General features: G+C 54.5%; 1 protein-coding gene across 5 annotated transcripts in view; it reads left to right on the top strand.

Annotated features, from left to right (window-relative positions):
* The window catches only part of MYRF (myelin regulatory factor), a 63,812-nt gene that overhangs the window by 5,519 nt on the left and 34,641 nt on the right, over positions 1 to 23,652 (top strand). For 4 of the 5 annotated variants that reach the window (XM_083836925.1, XM_083836923.1, XM_083836926.1 and 1 more), the window contains exons 2-3: positions 19,224 to 19,311; positions 20,126 to 20,461. In XM_083836925.1, the coding sequence (XP_083693051.1) occupies positions 19,224 to 19,311; positions 20,126 to 20,461 (424 nt within the window). The remainder of the gene's footprint in view (positions 1 to 19,223; positions 19,312 to 20,125; positions 20,462 to 23,652) is intronic. The other variant, XM_083836927.1, reaches the window with a different exon arrangement.

The following is a 23,652-nucleotide window of genomic DNA, read 5'->3' as shown; positions in this document are numbered from 1 at the left end:
CAGGGACACGGCGGGAGCTTGACATCTGCTCTCACCATGCTCAGGATGCGCTGGATCCGAGCAGGTAACTGCACAGATCCCTCCTTACCTTCCACAGCTCAGCTTTCTTTCCTCTCTGCCCTCTCCATCTCTTTTTCCAGCATGATTTATTTGCTGGACCTCCCATCTCTGCCCTCCATCTCCAGCTTCCCCTGCCCGACCAGCCTGGTGTCCGCATCTGCTCAGCACGTGTCCTAAACGAGGGCAGGTAACGCGAGGCTGCTGGGGAGCATGGCTCCGTCCCAGGCCCTGCGCAGAGGAGGAAGGAAGAGAGGAGAGAAAAGCTTTCCCCTGAGATCATCAGCAGCTCTGGGAGGTGTTCCTGGGCAGAGGGAGCTGCTACCTCCATCCCGGCAGGGCCAGCAGCAGGAGGTCCCGAGAGCCTTCAGCCAAAGCACTTGTCCTCGTCTGCTTCTTAGAGCAAGGCTAGCGCCTCCAGAGTGGCCTCATGAGTGTGCTGGAACTTCTCTGGGGGCAGCCCTCACTCCTCACCTTCCCCAAAGCTCCTGGGGGAAAAGGATGGGGTACATCCAGATGGAGTGAGGCCAGGGAGCTGCTGGTAGGAGGGCGGGTCCCTGAGGATGTCTGATAAGGGGTGGGTTGTGATTCAGACAGCGACGTGTGCCCACGCCCGCGGAGGCTCCGTGGGGTCGGCGAGAGGTACTTTGTCCGCGCTCTGGTTAATGTGTCCTCCGCAGGCCGGTGTCCTGCGAGCCATGGCTGGACAGGGACCAGGCAGGGCTTGGGAGGAGAGGAGGTGGCAGCGAGAGGGGGCCATTGGGGAAGATGAAGGGAGGCGCGTGGAGGTGTGACCGGGCTGGTGGAAACGGGCATGCTGGTGACTCAGAGCTGACCCGGGCTGCTCCCAGGCTGGGATTGCACAAGGGCTGCTGCGGGAAGGAGATGCCCGACAGGAGCGGTGGGACGGGGGGGTCCGGCTGGACTGAGGGAAAAGCGCAGCTGTAGGTCCTTCCGTATCCCTTTGTATGAGGGCAGGCACTGCAAGGTGCTGGCACTGACCCCATCAAGCCTGTTGTGAAATGAAGGTACCGGCCCTGCCCTGTGAGCTGAAGGGGCAGGCGGCCGCGGCGCTGGTCTGGTCCTAGCACACTGGGCTCAGCGGGTGGCTGCGGCCAGGAGCCTTGTGGAGAGGTGTTTCTTCATTCGGTGCTGCGCCCTGGAGCACAGACGTGATCTCTGCTTTCCTTGGTGCTGCCCTTTCGTAGAGGTGTTTGCAGGGGGAGCGTTTCTCTGCTGGGATGTCAGTGGGCTGGGTTTCCCACGGGCACAGACATGAGTGCGAGAAGGCAGAAGTGGAAGCTTGGTCTTTTGGAGAGCAGATGTGGATGTGGAAGCTCTCACGTGGCTTCGGGGGGCACAAGGGTTAGGACTGTTGATGTGAGTAGGATCTAAGGGTGTGGATCCCATCCAGGAGGTTAAAACCAGCTTCCCCCTAAGGTACAAAGCAGGAGCTGGTGCTTGAGAATCATTCACTGAGCTTAACCTGGGATGTGTGCTGGCATCTGTCCTGTGGTATCTCGCAGAGAGGCCCAAGGGACTGTAGAGTCTGGAGGAGGAAAGCTTTCAGCACAACCAGCACCACAACTTCTCCAAAAGCCCCCCCATTGCCCATCCATGTTTTTTGGTGTCTGGACCCTATGAAGAGCAGGGGCACTTTGGCTTCTTCACTGGAATCAAGGCTGCTTGCAAGGTAAGGAGGCAAAGCAGATTTTGTGACCTGGAAACATTCACTTGGAAGTGTAGAGCATCTCAGCAGCTTCCTGATGTACTCTGGGGGCTGAGGAGAGATGATGAAAGCCTCCGTGGAGCCCTGGAGCCGCCTCTTGTGACCAGCGACCCGCCAGCTGCACAGAGCTGTAGGCGAGGCAGGGTTTCTCTCTGCTCTCTCTCACTTTTCTGCTAGAGCAAAGCGTTTGCTGGGGCTGGCTGTCTGGGGCCGGACTCATCCCAGTTGCTGTGTTGCTGGCTGCAAGGACCCTGGGACGGAGCGGCCGCTGGGTTAGCGCTGTGGAGAGCTGGGCACTGCCCAGACGTACGTCCCTACCCGAGCGGTTGTGGCCTCTTCTTGTTTTCTGCTTCCACGCCACTTTCTACCCTGCTGTCACTCTCTACCCGTGGTCGTTTAGTGAGAAATAAAACCAGAAGAGGCCTCTAAAAGATGGAAGTGAGCTGGGACCCTGCTGCACTTGTCCTGCTCTGCTCTGCGGCCTTGTGGCTGGGGTGAGACCTAAACACTCCTTGGAGCTGGGAGCTGTGCCAGGATGGTGCAAGGCTGTGTGACCTACGGACCCCTGGCCTGCAGCAGTGCTGTTGGAGTCTGCCTGTCCTTGGTGCCACCCTCACAGGGTCCCAGGCCATGGCTTGGTGTACTCACGGTGCACCTCTGCCTGGGATTTCCCTGCTCGGGGTGGTGTTGCTGTGGCAGAGCTCACTGGGTAACCCCTTTGCCTCTCTCCAGTGGTATTACTGGTAGGGGCTTGGACTTTGCACTCTCCGATAAGCTAAATGTGTCTGAGGAATGATTAACTAGCATGTGCGTTGCCAGAGGACAGGGGAGCAGCTGTGACTGGAGACACAAACAGGAAGGGGCTCGTGGCTCTTGGGCCCAAGCTGGTGCTTGCTGGGTGCCTCTCCTGTGCGCCCGCTCAGGGGGCAGCATCCTGCAGGAGAGAGATCCTGCACCGTGACGCCTTGGGCTTTTCCAGAGCTCGGGGTAGACAGAGAGAGATGAGCTTGTCGGATCAGCAAGGGAGGTGCAGAGCCCATGGAGGAGACCGTTGTGCGTGGGAAGGGGTGCTTCTAGGTGTAGGGGGTGGGTTGCTTTGGACACCGCGCTTGGCTACCTGTTGGCTCCCACATTGGGTCTTATGGATAAAACCTCTTGCTCCTCCTGACTGGCATGCTTTGGCAAACTCTTGCGCATCCAGCATGCCTTCCTTCTAGCATGCCCCAGGGCACGTTCAAGGCGTGTTTGAATGAAAGGCTTCCTTCCTGAGGGAAAGTGCAACGTGATACTCAGGGTCCGCGCTTATCTCCCTGAACTTCGTCTGTTTTGATGCGGTTACGGAAAATGGAGAAAGGGGGGTCTAGGAGCAGGGCCGCGGGGCTGGAGAGAGTGGCAAAGCAGAGGTACCAGACCTGTTGGGGAATGAGAGCAAACACTCACTGGCTTTGCTGGGGAGGAGGGCTGGTTGGAAGCGCCAAGACCGGGGTTTTAAATAGGCTTGGTGTCGGGATTTGAGGGCAGAGGCTAGGGAGAACCATGGGGAAGAGGTCCTGGTGTGGTGCCGCACGGCTGTGATTATAACCCATGACGTGTCCAGGGCTAGGGCTTGTGTGCAGGGATGCAGGCAGGGGTGGGAGCCATTCCCTCTGGTGCTGCATCATTGCTTCTCTCTCACACCCCAGTTGCTGTGATGGGCTTAGTAGAAGGAGAGCTGGCGTCAGTCTTCAGTGGTTAAGGTTTTCCTAGCCTCTCTAGACTGCATGAACTTTTCCTTTTTTCCCCACTCTTCCCTTTCCCCATCTCTCATCCCTTTTGCTCTATCAAATCCTCTTTTCTTCTGCTGCTCTCATTATTCATTTGCAGTGTATTGAAGGAGATGTACTGAATTATGCCCTAAGTAGTCACAAACCGCATCACTGGGAAGAGCAAAACAAGTGGGGCTGTGATTGCAAACCAGTGCATAGTGTGAATAGAGACTGAACAGGCTAGCTGAAGCAGTGTGGGAAGGGACCAGAAGTAAATAAGGAGCTGATAGGCACATGCAGTGCCGACAGCCGTGGTCTAGCCTTTAATGTCTCTGATTTTTATAAAAGGGTTATGAAAGCAGTTTTTGCCGGGACTGAATTTTTCTTCTGTAGGGTCTCCTTATCACCCTAACATTGCAGTGGTGTATTGCCTCCTGAGACTTGGAGTGCCAAACAGATCCGATTTCCTTCTCCAAAGAGAAGATGGTAGTACTTGATGGGGAGGAGATGATGCAGAAGGTGTGGGGTGGGCATGGGACAGGATCTGGGGAAGACACAGGCAGGGTTCCCCAAAGAGTTGGAAGCCTAGGTCCTATAAGCTGTCTGTCTGTTTTAATGGCAAGGACTGTAGGGCATGCAGAGCTGCTCTTGCTTGCAGCCTTGAGAAGTGAACGTTGCATAATGAGAGCATAAAACTTAATTTGGAACATGCAGATTCACTTATTTCGTATGCCTGAAAATACTTATTAATAAACAGCTATCATTTATAACTTTTACTCCGTTGTGCGGATTACAGCTAACTGCTGGAAATCCAGATAAACAGGAAACCAAACAATTTATCAGTGAGCTTGATCTTGGCTTATCTCTTCTGTTATGACAAGCAATGGTTATGGACATTGATTCAATAAAGCACTAAAAAGCGCGCTTTGACTTTATTGGAAATGAAACACCTGCTTAAAGTAAAGCAAAAGCCTAAGAAGGGCATTATAAGGGCCATCAAGCCATTTCACAGTTGGCTGCTTGCTGACAATATGATCCATGCTCAGCTCAGTGTAAGAGCAGAAACAGTCCTTTCCCTGATGAGATCCCATCCGAATCAAAACCTGAGGTCAGTGGGGAGTTCTGGGTGGGCAGTAGGAGAGCATCTGTCCATCTCCCCTGTTTTAGTTCAGCCCTCATGAGGGGTTGTTGGGATGGACAGCTGGGTGGTGATGAGTTTTCACATGCAGCATAGTGGAAAACATAGAGGGGAAAGAGGGGTGATAAGTGATGTTTCAAAACTAATTTCACTGTTGGCATTGCGGGGCCCGAAGGGACACCAGATAGACCAATGTGGGACCTGCAGACAGGGCTTCTTGTCCCAGAATGAAATGTTCAGCTGCTGGAGGTTGTGCAGGGGCTTGAGAGGGGGAACTGGTCAAAAGTCAACGCAGTCTAACAGGATGCTCTTCTGGAACATCAGGGCAGGGACCTTTTATGCTCCCCTGCTTTCAGACACGGACACTATGTCCCTGTTATACCCAGGAGGCATCTGTGGTTGAAACATCATGGATGATCACTGATAGATGTTTGTACTGAACTTTTACAGGTTTTTTATGTGAATTTTCAGCGCAGTTCTTTTAATATAGCCAAGGCACAAATAAGCTGGTGATTGTACCACTGGGCTGTCCAGAACCTGCAGTGTTTCACCCAAGCCAAGTTTAGCTTTGAAAGAGATGAGGATGGTACCGGTGACAGTGAGCTGTGATGGTTTGCAAGCCTAGTACCAGACACCACAAACGCTTGCCCCCCCTGCTGTAGAGCAGTGCCTCACTAGGCACTCACAGTGCTTTTTACTAGCAGAGGTCTGGCCCCTCATACACAGGCTGGCGTGCTTTCAGTTGGCTCTCTGAGCAGGAGTGGTAGTGAGGTTTTATTTAGCTTTTTATGTCAGCCCTCTTCTCTGCAGTTAGGGAAACTAAACCACACAGAGTGAGTGTTGAGAGCTAGATAGGAACAGGATGGAGAAAGTTGGTCGGATGTGTCCCTATTTTGTGCTTTGAGCTGGTGATGACCAGCCAGTGAACAATTCACGTTAGCAAATGGGAAGGGGCCATGAGCTTCAGGAACGCGGGCTGCTCCCGGATGATGGTCACTGAAGGAAACGTGTGGAGCTCTCTCTTTCGGCAGGGCTGAAGCCCAACTTCTGTAGAATTTGTGCTTTGGCTGACCTGTTGTTTAAAGGGGTCAGGGTGTTGGTTGTTGGTTTTTGTCAATACAGGAGAGCAGTGTTAAATCTCGTTTTGCTGTTCTGCAATGTCATGGGACTGTTAATAAATCCAGCAGCCTCGTGTCAGCGAGCCTCTGGGAAGTTCGAGGTGCTTGCCCTCACCGCTGGCTGCATAGCAGCTCTTCAGGCTGGTGGTGAGAGGCAGGCTCTGCCCTCGAGTTGTGATGGTCTGGGTGGAAGGATGGGCCTCCCCACCTACAGAGGCAGCTGAGGACTGCCTGGGGTAAAGTGACCTCTTGCCTCTGTTCTTAGCACTGCTTGTTCCTCTTTCCTTGCTAATTTCATAAGGCCCAGGTAGTGGCAGCATCTTCTGATGAAATTACCTTCTGGAATTACCTTTCTTAAAATAACGAGGCTTAACTGAGTTTCAGGCCAAAGAGGACCATCAGGTCTTCTAGCCTGACCCATGCAACAGCCTTGAGCAGTGCAACCTCCAGGTAAAGCAGTGGAAGAACAACGGGATGGTTGTTTTTGCTGCCAGTAAGAATTTACCCATGAGATTGATCTTCACAACCTAGCCTTGCTGGGAGAACTGTGGGACTTCTCATCATGTGTGTTTGTGGGTTTGTGTTTTAGCTGTTAAAAAACAAAACAAACAAATAAATAAAAATATAGCTGTAGTTGGGGGCTTTTACAGGAACGAATACATCCCACTGGACTATGCAAAATAGCCTTTGCCCTTGGCTCAGCCCTGGGAGTCTGCCTGGGCTGAGGACTTCTCTGGGGGACACTGAGTCAAAGAGACTTAGCACACACCGTCAGATATTCATTTGCAGTAACCTTAAAAAACCTGCATTGGCGTAGTCCCCTGCGAAGACTTGAGAGGTGAGTGATTTTGGGAACTGCTTTCTCCCCTTGTGAGCAGAGACGTCGTGGGGTCCGACGCTCTTTGAGCCAGTACTGTAAAAACAACCTAAGGAGATCGCTGTGCTCGCTCGGTGGGTGCGGACAGTCCAGGGAAAGAGACATCTCATTTCTCGCCTCCAGCGCGGCGGCGGGCGTGCGGGAGCAGTGGTACCTTGGACAGCAGTTGCTGTCCCCGCACGGCTTGTGGCCCTCCTGCTGCGGCGAGCAGGACAGGGACGGATGGCGCGGGGGGGGGCAGCAGGATGGTCAGCCTCTCCGGGATGAAGGCATCCTGTTTCCAATCTGCAGGTGCAGCTGGGTGGAAGGGCTCCGGGGAGTTCCCTGAGCACTGAGAGGGCGGCATATCGTGCCAAATGTCCGATTTAATTCAGCTCTCGACCTAAAGCAAAAGCGCTGACATACACAACTGGAGATGTGGTATTGCTCTTTCCTAGTGTCTGAAGGGACTGCTAGGGGAGACCCAGGAACCTGCAAAAGGGGAAAGGGGCATTTTGTTTAGTGACAGAGCCCAGCGCGCAGTGAGCCCCCCAAGGAAGCACAGAAGTTCACTGGTGGGGTAGGGCCTGGCTGCGGGTTACACCAGTGCTGTTCCAAAGGTGTGTTGGGGTCTGTCACAAAAGAGAGGAGAGTGGGGTAATAAAGCAAAGTGGCTGTGCTGCCTTGGGGGTGGGTGGCTGACTCTCATCGCTCATGCTCTTGACTCAGCTTCCCCCCCAGAACTGGTCACAGCCACCACCGCAGCCGTTCCAGCCTCTTCTGTCACCTTTCACTCGTAGCTCCTGCTGCTGTTCACAGACAGCGAGGAGTTGTCCTGCAGCCCTTGGAGGGAGCTTAGGTCTGTGGTAGATTTTAGCACTTCTCCTGTGAGGTGAAGGAATGTTTTTGTCACTTGTGTGGCAGCTACCAGGCAAGCTCCCGTCACAGCTGGCAACTGGCAGAAAGCCTTCGGGCAAGGGACAAGCCCCACGCGCTGTGCTGGCACTGGGGGCAGCGGGACGAAGTCAGCGCACTCTGCTCCCCTTGCATGGACAGTTTGTGAGCTTGGGAGTTGCAGTAACGTGCTTTGAATGAATTTAGCCAACAGTAGTCCCTTGGCAGGACTGGTGAGCTACAGTGGGGATAAGGAAATAGGAAAATATTTTCCAGATTGTTCCTGTAGAGCGGAAAATCCTAAATTAACCTGTAATCACCAAGTTACCTCTGAAACCTTTTACCCAGTGACGTGAGGAACCTGAAGGACAGTCAGTGAGCAGGCCATGGTGGTGGCCTTCTGTGCTGAGCAAGGTTGGTCTTGTCTCCTTGAACTTCTTATGTCTCTGCTGAGAAGCTTTCTGCTGCCTCTCTGCAGTCTGGGATTCAGGGCTCTGTGGGCCCTGCAAGTAGAAGGGGCCTCTACGATATCTGAGAAGTATAATTGCTCCTAGAGCAACTCTTTGAGGGTAGTTTTTGACAGGTCCCAAGATGGTGACCAGTAATGTTAGGATTCTGTACTGCAGTCATGCACGAGGGCCTTGGGCCTGCTGCGGCTGTGCTCTGCAGGCACGGAGGAGCAGATGGGCCCCGACCCATGGGTTTCACCCCTCGTGGAGAGCTGCTCTTCCCTGCCAGGAACAACATCTCCTTTCGTGGCTGTCACTGTCAAATCTCCCACACCAGCTGCCATATCCTCTCTGTGAAGCTGCAACGTGCCCCCAGCAGACCGCTTTCTCCAAATGTGAGCTCCTGTATGTGAGGACCGAACCACTACCACTCGGCCTCCCGGCAGCAAATAGCCCAGGCGGGAACCTGCTTTTGTAAAGCTTCTTATATGCATCCCTGGCAGTATTACTTCAACCTTTTCCAAAACCTCTCCAATATTTCCATATCCTCCTCTGCAACGAGCGGGCTGTGGACTCCAGCCGTGGTGTGCAGAAAGCCAGGACCATTTCTCCTATGTCTGCTCGATGGCCTGCTTGTGCGCAGGGAACTCTGCAGTCACCGCCACAGATGCCATGTCATGTCAAGGGCTCGTGCGGCTGTGGTTAGTCCTAAATACTGGAGCCTTTCTATTAGGAATTTTTTTTATGTGTTTCCCAGCCTGTACGTGCTGCATTCAAGTGGTGATTCAGGACGCTTTGTAAGAATGAATATATATATTTTTTCCTTTTTGTTGCTATCCCACCAGTCAGTGTGCCACTGTCAAACTTTGCCAGGCGGAGATCAGCAATAAGAAATGCTGAATGGCTTTGGTGCTGGTACCAGTCCTGGGGGGCTCTGACAGTAACTACACTGCTCTTTGATGTCAGGTTGATGGCAGTCGAGACCGGAGGAGTTGGCCTGTGAGCAGTTGTGGCTAGGAGATAGTGAATGGCCCAGCTGTGAGATCCTTGTGCTATTTAGGCACTGGCAGTGAATGGAGATAAGAAAGGGAGCATTCAGGTCAGGCTTCGAGGAGAGCAGCCAGACTTTGAGTGTGGGCCTGCGGCATTGTCTCCCAAATGGAAGCGATGAAAGTCCAGACGCACGGCGCGGAGCCCCGCAGGGCAAGCTGGGAGTGAGTGACCTTGTGCTGGCCTAGACAGAAGGCTCTAAGAGTTTTGTTAATCTGTTGATCTAATGACTCACGCGATTCGTGTGATTTGCCTTCCTTCGTAACTTGACTCTGTCACAGCACTGGCAGCGGGCTGCCTGGTTCGCCTGTGACCTGCTTTTCCCAGCAGGTGCTGCGGCACGGGAGCTGCGTGTGAACTCTGCTCTTGTGGCAGGAGCTGGGTGAGCGGCGCTGGGCAGCAGCCGCTGTTGCTGCCGCTTGGCCTCCGTGCTGAGGACAGGAGGGATGGCTCCCAGAGGTCTGCCCAGGTTGAGGTGCCAGGAGAGGGCTCTCGGTTTGGTTCCCAGGTCCCTGACCTTCCCTGTGCATCTCTTCTGCACTCACTACTTGGTGGGGACCTCTCATCTGCTGTTGTCCGCCCCTCGCAGCCCAGGCCACGTTGCCATGACATTCATCTCACAGTTCTGCCGCTTTGGGTACATCTCGCCCTCCTCTCAGTGCCGGAATTTGCCTCCACTTGTCTTTTGCATGGACACTGCTCGTTCTGTGCATCGAGAGCCCGTGGAGCCGTTCTGCCTCCAGGCACACGTGCAGCCAGTGCCTCCCAGCAGGCTGACCTCCTCGTCCTCTAGTCCGTGTGAATACTTCTGCACTGCCCTCCCCACCCCACGTCCTCCAGCAGCATGCCAGGCACCTTTTTTCTCCTCGCTTGCACTGCTCCGGACAGCGTGCTGCTTTGAAGTGAGACCCAGAACACACAGAGAGCCTGCAGGGTGGATGGGATCCAAGCGGGACGTTTCGTATCTGATTTGTATTGTCTGGTAACTGTTTGCTAAATCCCTGGTGCAGGAGCTATGTTCCAGTGCAGGAGAAAGCTCACAGAAAATGCAAACAGCAAATAAAATAAAATTAAAAACAAAACAAAACAAAAACAACATTCAGTCTGAAAGCCTATAAGGAAATAGCCAGTATGGCAATAATCTCTAAGATTTTTTTTTAAATAACCATTTTAATTGAGCCTTTTTTTTAAATTATTATTGGCTAGAGAAGTTTAGTTTAGCTCAGGAAAAGGCAAAGTATGAAGGTGACTGAGCTAGTCCATGAACGTCTTTCTGAAAAGTAGCTTTCTTAGAGCAGAAGGCTCTTTAGTAGGTAAGGGAATGGAGATGCATCATGCAAACTGAGACAAGGAAAAAAAGGGTGCAGGTTTATTAGTGTCTCTCCTTTCTCAGGAGATGAATTGATCCTTTGAAGCCTAATTCAGGACTGCATCTGTCCAAAGGATGCGTCCAGTGCAGCGAGAAGTTCTGGGTTTGATGGGGGACACTGGGTAAAATTCTGTGGACTCAGGGATATAAGTCTGTATTGTCTTAAGATGGATGAAGTCAGAGAAGTAGTGTTTAGTGTCCTTCAGTCCATCCCTCCTTCAAGAGCACAAGGAGAGCAAGAACTCACAAGCACGGCACATCAGCTCATGAACCAGTCCTGAACCGGAGCCAAGTGGCAGAGCACAAAGATTCATGCTGGGCAACCCCACCACTGCTCTCTAGGGCAGCGTGCACCCATGGCAGTACCTACAAACATCCCGTTCATACTCCGTGGCTGCCAAGCAAGACTTGGGATGCTGAAGCAGGATGCGTTGAATCTTCTTCTTTCCTTCCTGGGGAAAGAAATGACTGCCCTGAACCTGTCTGCCTGACTGGTCTGCTTCTTTTGGTCGTGCTGCTCTGCTCTTGGATCCTGGGAAGTGGTATTGGGTCTTGGGAGGTTTGTGCCACCAGTGAAGCAGAGGTGAATGAGGACTTCCTGAAGTGATGGTAGGGGAAAACAGTGATAAAAGAAGCTCTTGGTGCCTTTTGTGGTGTTTGCAGGAGTGTTTCTGGAGCAAATGCTATTGCCATGTAGTGCCAAGAGCAAATGCTGCACAGTTGCATGTCCCAGCAGTGTGAGAAGGAAGATCTCAATGACCCGATGCTCCTGTTTGTGAAAGATTGGTTGCACAAAAGCAGTGATGGCCCTCCCCAGTCCCTGGCAGAAGTCCCATCTGGATAAAGAGCTCTGCCTTCGTACACTCAGCCTCCTCTGGAGGCTGTCCAGGCTGGACAGGAGGGACCTTGTTGCCTCCCAGCTAGAAGGGAGGAACGAGACGCCTGATCTGGACATGGTGTTCCTGGCGATGCTTGGCTGCCTGTAGGTTTGTATTCTGTTGCTGTTTGATTGTTCAGCTTCACGCCCAAGGATTGTTTTGTGCTGGGGGGCTTCCAGGGGAAGCAGCGCAGTTCCAAGTCCCGAGTCTCCTGTGCAGGTCTTCACAAGGGGGCTGAAAGTGGGCCCCAGTGTGGCTCCCAGGCCACTGAGTTTCCTCAAAGCCTTTCCAGGAGCCCGGCAGTGTCAGTGGCCCAGCAGCGAGGTCAGTGTCCGGGGCTGTGTCCCTGGGGCGCTCTGCCTGGCGGTAGCAGGGCAGTGACATTGCACAGGCACCTTCTGCCACTCTTGTCAAGTCCCTTTGCCTCCCTGACTCTTTATTTCCTTTCCCAGTCACTGTTGACCATGGCCCGAGGCAGTGGGTCATAGTCTCTGCTTAATGTCAATATGTAGCTGGCAATCTTTATTTATTTATTTATTTTTTTTCACGTATCGCCAATATGTTCAGATAATAATTCTCAGTGAAGAGAGTTTACACAGACAGGAAGGAGAGCTGAGCCAGGCCTTCACGGACGTCACCCGGCAGAAGCTCCTGTCCCCAAAACTTGCAATCTATGTATAGCCAGTGGCCGAGAGGAGCAGCACAGCTGGGGTTTCTGTGCCAGAGCGGAAGCTTTGGCTTAGAGGTCTCCTTTTTTCTGCCCTGTCTTTCACCTGAGGCTGGCCAAGCAGAGCGGCCATGTGGCCAGTGTGCCGTAACCCTAGCCAGAGCAGGGCTTCAGGAGGGTGCGCGGTGCTGCTCGGCCGTGGGGCGGTCAGCCAGCAGCACGGAGGAGCCTCAGCGAAGGCATCCAGAGGCTGAAGGCCTCTCCCCATTCCATCTTCCTCCTGGGGCAGGGAACGGGGGCGCAAGGGTCACGGAGCCGGCCTCACATGGCGGTGCCCCTGTTTCAGCTCGATTGTGGGAGCCGCCAGCGCGCTCAGATGGAGTGGCCTTCTCTGGTCCTGCTGTCCTCCCTCCCAGCCCTCCAGCACCCTCAGCCTGGGGAGGGAGATAAAGGCGTTATCTTCTGCCTCTGGTTCTCCAAACAAACAGGGCAATGTGCCCCCCTGGGCAGGCACCTTGGACCCGCCAAATGGCGACGCTTGTGTGGGTGCTGCTGTTTCTGCCATCTTAGTGTATGAATTGACAAGCAGGGCATTGACGGCAGCGGGGACACACACAAACGCTCCACTGTGTCCCCTCTCACACCTTCCCCTCCTCCTCCTCGGCCCCGATGCCCGGAGGACAATGGCTCTATCCAAGCCAAGGTTCACAGCTGGCAAGGGCGGAGGAGAGGCCAGGACCAGGGTGGGGAGCCGGAAGGAGAAGGGACTCGGGTCCGGAGGGATAGCGGCTCTGAGAGGGAACGGACAAGGAGAGATGGGAGCTGGGGAAATTTGGGAGGGCCTGGAAGAGGGAGAAGGTGCTGACAGGTGTCTGGTGGAGAGGCCAGAAGGAAGGCGGGAGGAGGAAGAAGAGGGTTCAGGAGGGAGGATGGGGCTCACTCACCTCTTCTGTATGGAGCCACTTGCCTTTTTCTGCAAGGCTCCTTGAGGGACATGCCCTTGCCCTGCTGTTGTGTAGCGTGATGCTTTCCTTTGCCTCCTCTTCTGCCTTGGGATGTCTCACCACACACCTTGTCTTCCCCAGGGCCTGGGAGAGAGGGCATTATCTCTGTCTGTATACCTGTACAGGCTTCATATACTGGCTTGTATCACCTCCCTACTAGGAGGTCAGGAGTAGCAACAGGTATGGGAGGAAGGGTTGCTGTGGGCCTGAGACAGGATATGTTAAACACTTAGGGACGCTTCCTGGCTTATCCAAAGGCACTTTTGTAAGATCTATTCTGCGCACATAAGCTAAAGAGATGTGGGCCTGTGTGAGGGGGGCTTTCCAGGTGATGTGGGGATGCTGCTGGCGATGCTGCTGCTGCCTCAGCATTGGGCTGCAGCCCAGTGATGGTTTGGTTGCACCTTGTAATCTGGGAGGTTTGCCACTGGCTCGCCGTTCAGCCCGGTTGTTGCTCCAGGGTCCTTCTGGCCACTGCAGACCCTACAGCTCTTTTTTGGAATCTGGGGCCTTGGCTAAACCCCACCTCTGTATCAGTGCGGATGCAGGAGCCGCCCCATTGCTTCAGGAGGGCAGGTGATGTCCTTGGCGGTGGGCTGACAACATGATGTCCCTGGGAGGAGGTGTGGGGTAGCGGCTGTACTTCTGCATCGACTGAGGCAGTGCTGCCCTTTGTGGTGGGAAGGGGCATGCACTGGGTTTGTGTGTGCCAGAGAAGGGTGTCTTAACTCAGCTGGAGCCACTTGGTGATGGCACGTTGGGGTGAGTAACCAGCTGGTGCAGGTCAGCTCCGTCGCTCTTGGATCAAGTGAAGGTCCCCAAAGTCATGGAGCTGTGTGGGTTGGTACCACATAAATGTTTCCCCTACTGGCAGCCTGTGCAGACCCCAGCAGGCTGTCCTGGAGGGGCTGAAGGGGAGCCATGTGTCAGGAGGGGCTCACCCCGGGGGGGAGCCGCACTGCAGGTCGGGGAGGGGGCCCCGGGGGCCCTTTCTGTGCTGTGGGCAGCAGAGGCTTCGCTCCGGGGTGGTCCCGAAAGCTCTTTAGGGGAGATGGGGGAGAGGTCTGGCTTGGCGTCCCACTCGGGTTACAGGAGCCACTTCTGCCGGGAGTGACTGGTTATCGTTACAGTCAGGTAATAAAGAGCATTAATTAAGGAGGAATGCTGGGCCGGTATCTGGGGGGAGGCGAGGGCTGCGGGGTCGCGTTCCCTCCTGCCGAAGGGGATGTGTCCCCCCTCCGCACCCTCTGGGCAGCTCTGGGCTGGGAGCGTGGCAGGAGGGGGAGTTCATCCCGCTGTCCCTTCAGCAAGGCGCGCGCTGTCCCCAGCTGGCCGCTGTGTCACCCAGGCCTCTGGGCAGGGACAGAACTCCATCGTGGCCTCCCATCCCTCACAGTGTCCCATCCCAGAGCAGTGCAGGCACAGGGGGATGCCATTCCCTGCGAGAGTGGGCCAGAGCTGTTGTGCTGGGCAGAGCCGGCTGGAAGGAGCGGATCTGAAGCCAAGCGCTGGCCCCACAGCTCCCCGGGCTTAGGCGGTGTTTGGTTAGCGAGCCGTGGCCTGGATTCCTCGTGCTCGCGGCCCGGCCGGCAGCCAATCCTCCAGGGCCGAAGGATAAACACGGGAGGAAGGCGAAGGGGGTGCAGAGCGGCGTGGGGCCCCGGGAATGTGCCGATGCGGCAGCCCAGCCTGCCGATTGCACAACCTGGGGGGAACATGGTTGGGCCACGCGCCTCGCCTCGCTGCGGCACTGACCGTCTGGGCATGGTGTGCCGCTGCTGAGCTTGTGAGTGATGCTGTGCTGAATCGGGCAATGCCTCGCTGCTGGGAGCAGTGCCCGGCAGCATTTGTCCTGCTCAGGCTGGTGTGCTCCTGAGGCTCGGCGCCTGTTCCAATGCATGCTGGAGACCACAGGTATTTGCCCCCCTCCTGGCCATGGGGTCAGGGCTTGGCCTCCACAGCGCCTTGGGAGCTCCTTGTCCTGTCTGGAGTGAGTGCACAGCAGCACTACAGCCCTGACGTCTGCGGCACTTCAGGAGAAGTGTCTGGGGAAACAGGCAGACCTTCAGTGCAGGCGTGGCGGAGGCCGTCGCAGGTACCTTTCCTGAGCCTTTCTGTTTTGGGAGCCAAACAGCGCTGAGATGGCAGCAGAGGAATGGAAGCGTGCAGCAAACACTCACCAGTGTCTGTGGGTTTCCATTTGTCTTCATTGCAGTCCTCTTCTCACTGGCTTTCACAGCACTCAGGGCAGAGCAGAGTGCTTCATTTCTAATTCAAACCAGCACCCCTGCGGTGGGTCCCTGAAACTGAGAACAAAAATTCAGCCTCTGTTGCACAGCTACAGTGCTGCGGGGAGGCCCTCGGCTTGGCACAACCTCTTCTCTTCCTCCTCATCGCTGGCATTCCCCCACCCTTCGCTGATGTTCCCCAGCCCGTGAAAACAGTTGACCTCGTTGTCATCTCCAGGTTCCCACATCTGGTTCTCGTTAGCAGATCCCAGGATGAAGTTCCTCAGCTCTCTCCCTTCCTCCCACCCACAGGTGACCCAGGCAGGATTATGGGCGATTAGAAGACAGGCAACAGAGCAAGAATAGGTGGGGGAGGGACTGTTATAAATAGAAATACCATAAACTTATCAGCCTATCACTCGAGGTAAATTCTGGGTTTAATCTCTCAGACCTGTAAATATGACGACTCGCAGGGGCCAGACACCTTTAACTCTTTCAGCACCCCAAGGCTGCATGCCCATCTCAGATCGAAAACAGGATGCAGCAGAGCACCTGAAAAGGGGACAGGGAGCACCCTGAGCCAAGAGGATGTCGCTAGAAGAGACGAGCTGGCAGACCCACGCCATTCAAACAGAGCAGTGGGGAGATGGCAGTGCAGGAAGCACCTCCGTTTGGATGTCGATCGTGTTTGGAGGTTTGGGGAAGGCAGAGAAAACCAGTCCAAACATTGGGATTCCTGACATTCTCACACGTACAGGGGCCTCTGCTCGCCCAGCGCTGCTCACAAGGAGGGTGCTGCGGGTTTAACATCTTGTTTTTCTGGCAGAGTTTACCTTTGGGGTCTCCTCCTTCCTCTTGTGAGGAAGGGGTGGAAATGTGGGGGTCAAGAGGAAGGCAGGACAAAGGGATCTGGCAGGTTTGGGAGTTTGTTTGCAGCACCGACTGAAGGAGTGGTGAAATGGAAGGTTTTCCTGTAAGAGTTTGACCTGAGGAGCCTCTCCATGTCTGTACAGGGAGGTCAGCATGTTAGCAGGGGGGTTGTACAGCGTGGCTGAATTACTTGGCCCTGGTGCCCTCCTGCCCCACGATGCTCATTGTGTGCAGAGCATGCTAATAAGCTGCTCTGCAAGAAGGTAATCTCTGGGCAGCTCTGCGGGGGACTGCAGCACCTCTCCAGGCTCACTGCTCCAGGCTGGAGGGCAGAATTTGTCCTGTTGAGCTTCAGGGACATCAGCGGGGTTACAGGTGACAAAAGCTCTAGTGAACATTTTGGAGCGGGTGCTGGTGCAGAGGCAGGGCCGTAGGGCAGGAGGTGCTACATGGGCATTGCTGTTGTTCTTCCCATGGCAAGGAGGTGAATGTTGGCAGCACAGGAGCGCTTGGGGCCTCCTTGGGCTCCTCCATCTCTCTCCTGCTGGGACAAGGGGATGCAGGAGTCCATCTCATGTGGGGCCGTGTGGGTGTTATGCTTCCCAGGGTCCCTGCTTTGTGGCTTCCTACTCCCTCCTAATCCCCACGTTGGAGGGGGAGGGAGTGTTGTTAGTGTCATTAGGAGCTCGTGACTCTGTGGAGAAGTATTAGCTTTTAATTAATCACCTAAGCTGGCTTTTGGTTAGAGCCCGGCCTGCATGGAAGCTACGGGTGGTGGGATGTTCCTCGTGCGGGCACACCGGCGAGTCCCACTACCCCGACGTTCCTGCTTCATTGTCGCTGGCACGAGTGCCTCCATCCGCAGGCCGAGGAAAGTCCTTTATTTTCAGATTTTTCCCATCACACATGCGCAGCCGGCCCCCCGCCACGCTGTTATCACAGCGGCACAGCTGACGCACCTCTCGCGTCAGGTTGCTTATCGCACCCTTTGCCTGGGTCTCAGCTGAGCGCTCCTGAAGGTGACTTTTAAGAGAAGGTAGCAGAAAAATATGTGAGCCCAGCAGCTCTGCTGTCTGTTGAGGACTTCCCATCCTTTCTGGACAGGTCCCAGGTTCTTCTTCCACCGTGGAGAAGCTGTTGGAGTGTGTAGGTGTGAGGGGATCCTGTTGGGGTCAGACATCTTGAGATCTTTTTATGGACAGGCTCAGTAGCTTGTGAAAAAAAGCAGCAAAATCGGTCAAGTGCCTTTTTTGCTTCCTTGAATCTGGGTCCCCACCCTAAGCCTTGGGATGAAGATGGGCCTTCCAATAGCTTTTGAGGTGGATGTTTGCCAAACACATCGTGATTTATAGCTTGGTGTCTGACCAAGGGCGAGGTGGCGGAGAGGGGCAGTGCTCACCCCTGGCAGAAGGTTTTGGCCAATGATGATGCTCACAGGGGGGAAGCCGAGGGGTGGCTCCTTGCACAAGAGGTGCCTTGGTAGAGCCATAGGTGGTGAAGAATCAGGTGCAGGGTGTAGTGAAGGTCCTGGGGCTTGAGTGAGGGACACAAGCACCCATGGTGCTGGCCCTTGATGAGCCCTTCCAGCCAACCACAACTCAAAGGAGGACAACTGCATGGTCACTACCACATCTCTGCCACTTCAGGAGTTGAGAGGACATGGCTGTCATGAAGGAGCATCTGCAGCTCTACGAGGGAGGTGCTGGTGCAGCTCAGGACCTCACAGGCTCTGCCTGCCTTGTTCTCGTCCCACTGCGGTGCCAGCCCGGCACTAGCATTGCATGTCTGTGCTCTGGATGCGTCCCTTTGTAACAAGGATTCACATGGGAGAGTGTCACCTCCTTGTCCCCGGAGTCCCCGGGCTCTACCGTGGAGGCACATGGTGCACAAAGTGTTAGGTGTCCTGCAAGGGAACGGATGCCCGGGATTGTCCCCCCTAGGCAGGGTTACTAAAGGAGAGTTCCCCCATCCGCACACACACCCTGTCCGTTTGGCAGAATTCCTGGCTGGATTTATTCCTGCCGATTTGCTTGTCTTGGTATGAAAGGGATTTGCAGAGGGGAGTGCTGCAATTGGCCGGGTGCGGGCTGAAACCCCCCGTTTTCGGTTTTGCGGTTCAATGGCTGACCTTTCCCCACCACCTCGCCTGCAGGAGGTGGGGGCCGTGAGCGGGTCTCCTCCTGGGCCGGGGACACTGTGCTTGGACGTGAAGCATTCGGGCCTCTTGGGAAGGGCCCGTCTTCGTTATCGGAGCTGGGGGCGGCGGGGGGGGCGGGCCTTCTCTTCCACTTTCTTGGCAGTGTCTTTGGCACCGAGGGCTGGCACCGACCCCAGAGGGCTGCAGACTCCCACTTCAGAGAGACAGATAAAGAAAGCACTTTCTGTCAACAAAACCCGGCCCAGCTTCCCCAGAGCAGGAGAGGGGAGGAGGAGCCCTCCAGGAGAAAGGAGAGGGAAGTCCACTGCTTGCCCCCGCAGGAGAGAGGAGAGGGAGGAGGGCTCCTGCAGCATCCAGAGCTGCTCCAGGGCAATCATGGCAGTGGTGGAGAAATTCCAGCACGTTCTGCAGAGCGGAGGCAAGGGTCCAAAGGGAAGGACTCCAGCTTTCCCAAAGCACCACCGAGTCCTGCCTCAGGGCCCTGGCCTCTGCACAGATCGCTCTCTGCTGTGGCCCCTCCATCAGCCATTAACTGCAGCCCCGGCAAGGCCGGCGGCTCTTGTAGCTTTGCTGACAAAGCTGCTGCGGGCTGCGTCAGGGCCAAGTTGGTGGTGGTTGGGCAAGAACTAGGTCTCGTGCTCCGTGGAGCTCAGGCCTGGTTCCATGATCTCCCTTCTCCCATGTGTCCTGAACCCAGCCCCTACAAAGCCCGCTTGACCCACGGTTGGAGTGTGCCCCGCAGGATGCTGCAGATGAGCCCCACCTGTGTGTCCAACTTCCCGGGCTGTGTCACCACCCTGACTTGTCCCATACGCGCTGTCCCTGTCTGGTTTTACGCTGGGGTGCAAATGGGTATGGACAGACCTTTTCAAAACAAAGGATCTACTAATCTTCTCAGATCGGTTTCTTGACTTGGCAAAGGTCTTTGGTGGTGTTTCTGACCTGCATGGTGAGGGCCTTTGCCTTTCATGTCCTTCTCATGGCTCTTGCTTCTGCCTCCTCTCCCCTTGCAGGCCATGACATTAATGGAGCTCTGGAGCCATCTAACATCGACACTAGCATCCTGGAAGAGTACATCAGCAAGGAGGACTCACCAGATATGTAAGTGCTTCCCTTGCTCCACAACAGAAACAGTATTCACTGATGTTTTCTGTGGAGAGGTGTTGAGCAATTTCCAGTCCTGCAATGTGAGAAATAATCTGGAAATCACTGTGTGCCCTAGCTGTATTACTGTCCCTCCTAGAGTCCTCCTTTATAGCTCTTTGTTCCCTTATTTATTTCCAGTTCTTCCTATCTCTTCCCTGCTTCTTGCCTTTGAGTTTCTTGTCTCTTAGCCAGTGTCTTCTGTCCCCTCTCTCCTCCCTCCTTGAGGGCACTGCAAAAGACTTTTTCTGAATTTGAGCAATGTGAAAGCAAGCACTAGCAGCTTGGTGTGAAAGATTAAATCCCCAGTGCAGCATGAGTGTGGAGAAGGGAAGGGTCTCCCTGTGTGCACTGGCAAATGGGGGGGAAGGCAGACCTGGGCAGCAGCCAGTGGGGTCTGGGCCATAGGTTGGGAGCAGGGTCTTGGGCTGACGCGACAAAGCAGCTTTCCCGTGCTGGTCCATAAGGTGCAGCACAGATCCTACTGTCTCCCGGTGCCTTCAAAAGCTTTGAGGTTGGTTTCCTGGGCACTTCTGGCCTTTACAGCTCCATGGGTGGATTTTCTGGCATTGGGGCTGCGTCAGTCCCACTGACCTGGGTGACCAACCTGTACGCTCTTGCTCGTGCCACCACAATGCTGGCTGTTTCACTCATCTTCTGGGTGTCCCAGATCACCCGAATGGCTCCGTCCCCATTGCTGAAGGGCTGGGTAGCGGGTGGAAAATACCATCTGCCTGTCCTGCTGCTGAGGTTGTCCCCTTCTCTCTCTCAGCTGTTTCCCTGACATCCCTGCTTCAGCTGGCTATGCGCACCCCCAGCCCTCCAGCTCAGCTGCCATCAGCGCGCCTCTTCCCAGCTCCGTCGCCAGCGCTGGGCATGTCACCAACCCCGCTCCCAGCGGTTCCCTCCACCTTCCTCCCCCGGGCGGCCAGATCCCGATCCGTCATGGTCCTCTTCTGGCCAACCCTTGCGGACCCAGCTACGGTGCTCACCTCAACTGCAATAACAACAATGGCATGGTGGTGCCCAAGGGCTACCTTGGTGGCCACTGCCTAAACAACGTGGTCCCTCCAATCAAATCGGAGCCCAAGGCCTCCTACGCACCTGGGTAAGTGGGGCTGGGGTGGCAGAACGAGGGCATGTGGTGGGACCGGCGTTCCTCCAGGCTGGTGGTGCTCGGAGGCCTGAGGTAGCTTTTCCCACAGTGCCTTAACTGCTGACCTCATCGGTCTGTTTTAAGCCCTTGCTTCACAGAGAGAGGCTTTTTCACAAGCGTATGTCCTGAAGTTTCCTGACAGGTTCTTCAGTTTTGGTCTTGTCTGTCTGCATGGATTTAGGGAGGATCAGTGACATCCCACACTTCTGCAGGTAGACGGATGATTGGGTTGTCCATGCTCTACACCTGCAAGCACGTGATGGGAGAATCACAGAATCATAGAATATTTGAGTTGGAAGGGACCCACAAGGATCGTTGAGTCCAACTCCTGGGTCTCCAAAGGACTACCCCACCAAAAAAAAAAATCAGAATATTGTGGTACCATCCAGTTTAAGAAGGAAGAGATGCAGAATACATTTGAACAAAATAAAACTCAGTTTCCAGGATGTTCCCATGACTATCCCAGGGAAAGGTGTTAACTAAGTTGGGCAGAGAGATGCATTTCTCTTGGCCTGATGTTTTAGATACTCCACTCAAGAGGAGAGAGTGTTTGAGCTGGATTTATATTCCTTTGCAACAAGCTGTGGATGCAGCCCTGGTGAAGGGGAAGAGGATAACAGTTTTAGTACTGCTGATGGACTCAACTGGAGAACTAGTCCTGGGAGGAGGAAGGATGCGGTTCCTGCTCCGTGTGATGGCCTTGCCGAGAGCATGGTGACATGGCAGCTGCCATCTGCAGTGATCACCTCAGTGGAGAGCACTTCGGCGTGGTGTGCCAGGAGGGTATGGCAATAGCATCTGGGCTAGGAGTTGGCATGGTGGGAGGGGGACCTCTCTAAGGCTGCTGTCATTTCCATGAAGTTTTGCTGCCTGGAGATCCACACAGAAGACTATGTCTTGTGTCTTCTTCCTCCTCATCCCTCTGGTCCATGCTGCTCTTCCCCAGCCACGGGGGAGCAAAACAAGAAGGTGATCTGAAACAGGGCAGATGGAAATTAAAGCATGCCACAGCATATCCATCAGCAGGAGGCCTCGCCCGTTGGTGGTGGTTGTACCTCAGGGAACAGTGTCGTGGTCCAACCCGTCCCCGTGGCACAGGAGGTGGGTGGTCATGCTGTGCTCTCTGCATAGCCAGTCTCTGTGCCTTCTCCAGTGGAGCCTGTGGATGTAAGGGACACAGAAGCGAGGATGGGCCCAGGACTGCTCATCTCTACAAGCCCTTGTCTGGCTTTTCTCCCTCTGCTGTGTGCCCTCTAGTGTTGCCAGCCAGTACGGCGTGGTGATTCCCGGGCTCGGAAGCCACCAGCTCACTGAACGAATGATTCAGCTCTAACATAGCTCCACTGGGATGACTTTGGCCCTTTGTATGAACTTGAAAAGATCTTCCAGAATGTGGCAATCTAAACAAAATCTGCACGTAATTTATTCCCAGAATAAATTCCAGTTGCTGTATACCCAGAAGGCTGCATGTGGCTGAGGGGGAACTATACCCAAAGGTATGACGGGATGCCTTTGTCATATCCCTTTCTTCTGCATACATCTGGCATTCTCCAGGATGTGAGAATACATGAGTGAGATCATAGCTCTCCTCCATTCATAAACCAGACCAGATTACCTGTCTGCTGGCTATATGTCATCTTGACTTGCACCAGGACAGCAAACCTCTCATGGAGACATTAGGAACCGCTGTGGCCAAGAGAAGAACGCTGTAATCATTTAAGGCTGTCACTGGGGCATTTGCTGGGGACAGATGCAGCTTTGTCTGTGGTGGATCATATGGCTATGTGAGTGGGCTCCACCAGGACCTGGTGATCATCGCATGTAGTGGAAGTGGGGTTCATAGCAAATCCTTACTGTTGGAGATGGAGATGGTTTGGGTGTAGATGAACTGGTTCAGCACTGATGGCAGCATTTCTTCAGCATCACAGAATGACTCATTCTGCTGTACTGAGCTTTTCCCAGAGAAGCAGTCTCAGTGTTGAACACCAGCAAGCTCTGTCCATAGGCTGGCTGTGCCTGCACAACCTGCCTGTGTGAGTTTGATAGTGCCCATCTTTCTGTTCCAACTCCTTTTCCAGTCTCTACTGTTCTCTGAATTGTCCCTCACCCTTTTGTTGTTGTCCAAAACGAGGCTTGCTGAGACACAAATCCTGATAAATTCACAGGAAATATCATAGGACATTGTGGACAGCTTGGACAGGGCCTGAAAATAAGGCTGGTGATGGATGCTCTAGACCAAGCATAGGAGGAGAATGGAAAGGTGCCACTAAATGAAGGTGGAGCATGAGGGAAGTGTACTGAGGGCTCTTTGTCGGGGTTACCTCAGTCCATCCCTCTCCAACAACTGCTGCACACCACCTGGTCGTGGAGAACCCATTTATTGTGTCGTGGACTCCTCTGGTGCAGGAAGATGCTGGTGGGTGTCCTGGTTCACAGCTGTTGTGGGTGCCCTCAGGAGCAGCGGGATCTGGTTTCAGAATGGTGTGTGCATGGTGCGCTGTAGCTTTCCTCCCCTGCAGCCCTAAGCCTCTCGCTTGCTTTTTGGACAGCTTTTGTACAAGAAGCACTGGTTTGTCTGGGACTATTTTGCTGCCACAAAGCTGATGCTGTAAGATGGGGGAATGGAAAAGGATCCCCATGTAAAATCTGCTTGTGATGAGGAGCTTGGTGTTGGGAGATAGGGAGGAAAGCAGCCATTTCTGTCTTAGAAAGAACAGGCTTTGCCAGAGCGGTGGGCTGCTGAAACATGGCAGGGCTTGCCATGGCTGGATGTCACCCAGGATGCAGAGTGGGCAGACAAGACATCTCCCTGCCACGACATCTCCCTGCCACGACATCTCCCTGCCACGACATCTCCCTGCCACGACATCTCCCTGCCACGACATCTCCCTGCCACGACATCTCCCTGCCACGACATCTCCCTGCCACAGGCCTGCACAGGGGCAGAGCACATTGCATGGGCTTTCTCTACAGCATAGACAACGCTTGCTCCAGCCACCAGAGCTGCTTTCTCCCTGCTCATCCCTGCTGCAGCTTCGGTTTGTGGCGACCATGGCTCAATCTAGCTGGTGTCAGGGCCTCAATTTTTTCCATACGTTTGATCTGCAAAATACTACCAAAGAAGAACTGGTATCTGAGACGAG

This window comes from Anser anser, assembly GCF_964211835.1.
Source record: "Anser anser genome assembly, chromosome: 5".
Lineage (NCBI taxonomy): Eukaryota > Metazoa > Chordata > Aves > Anseriformes > Anatidae > Anser > Anser anser.
This window is presented reverse-complemented; position numbering and strand designations above follow the sequence as displayed.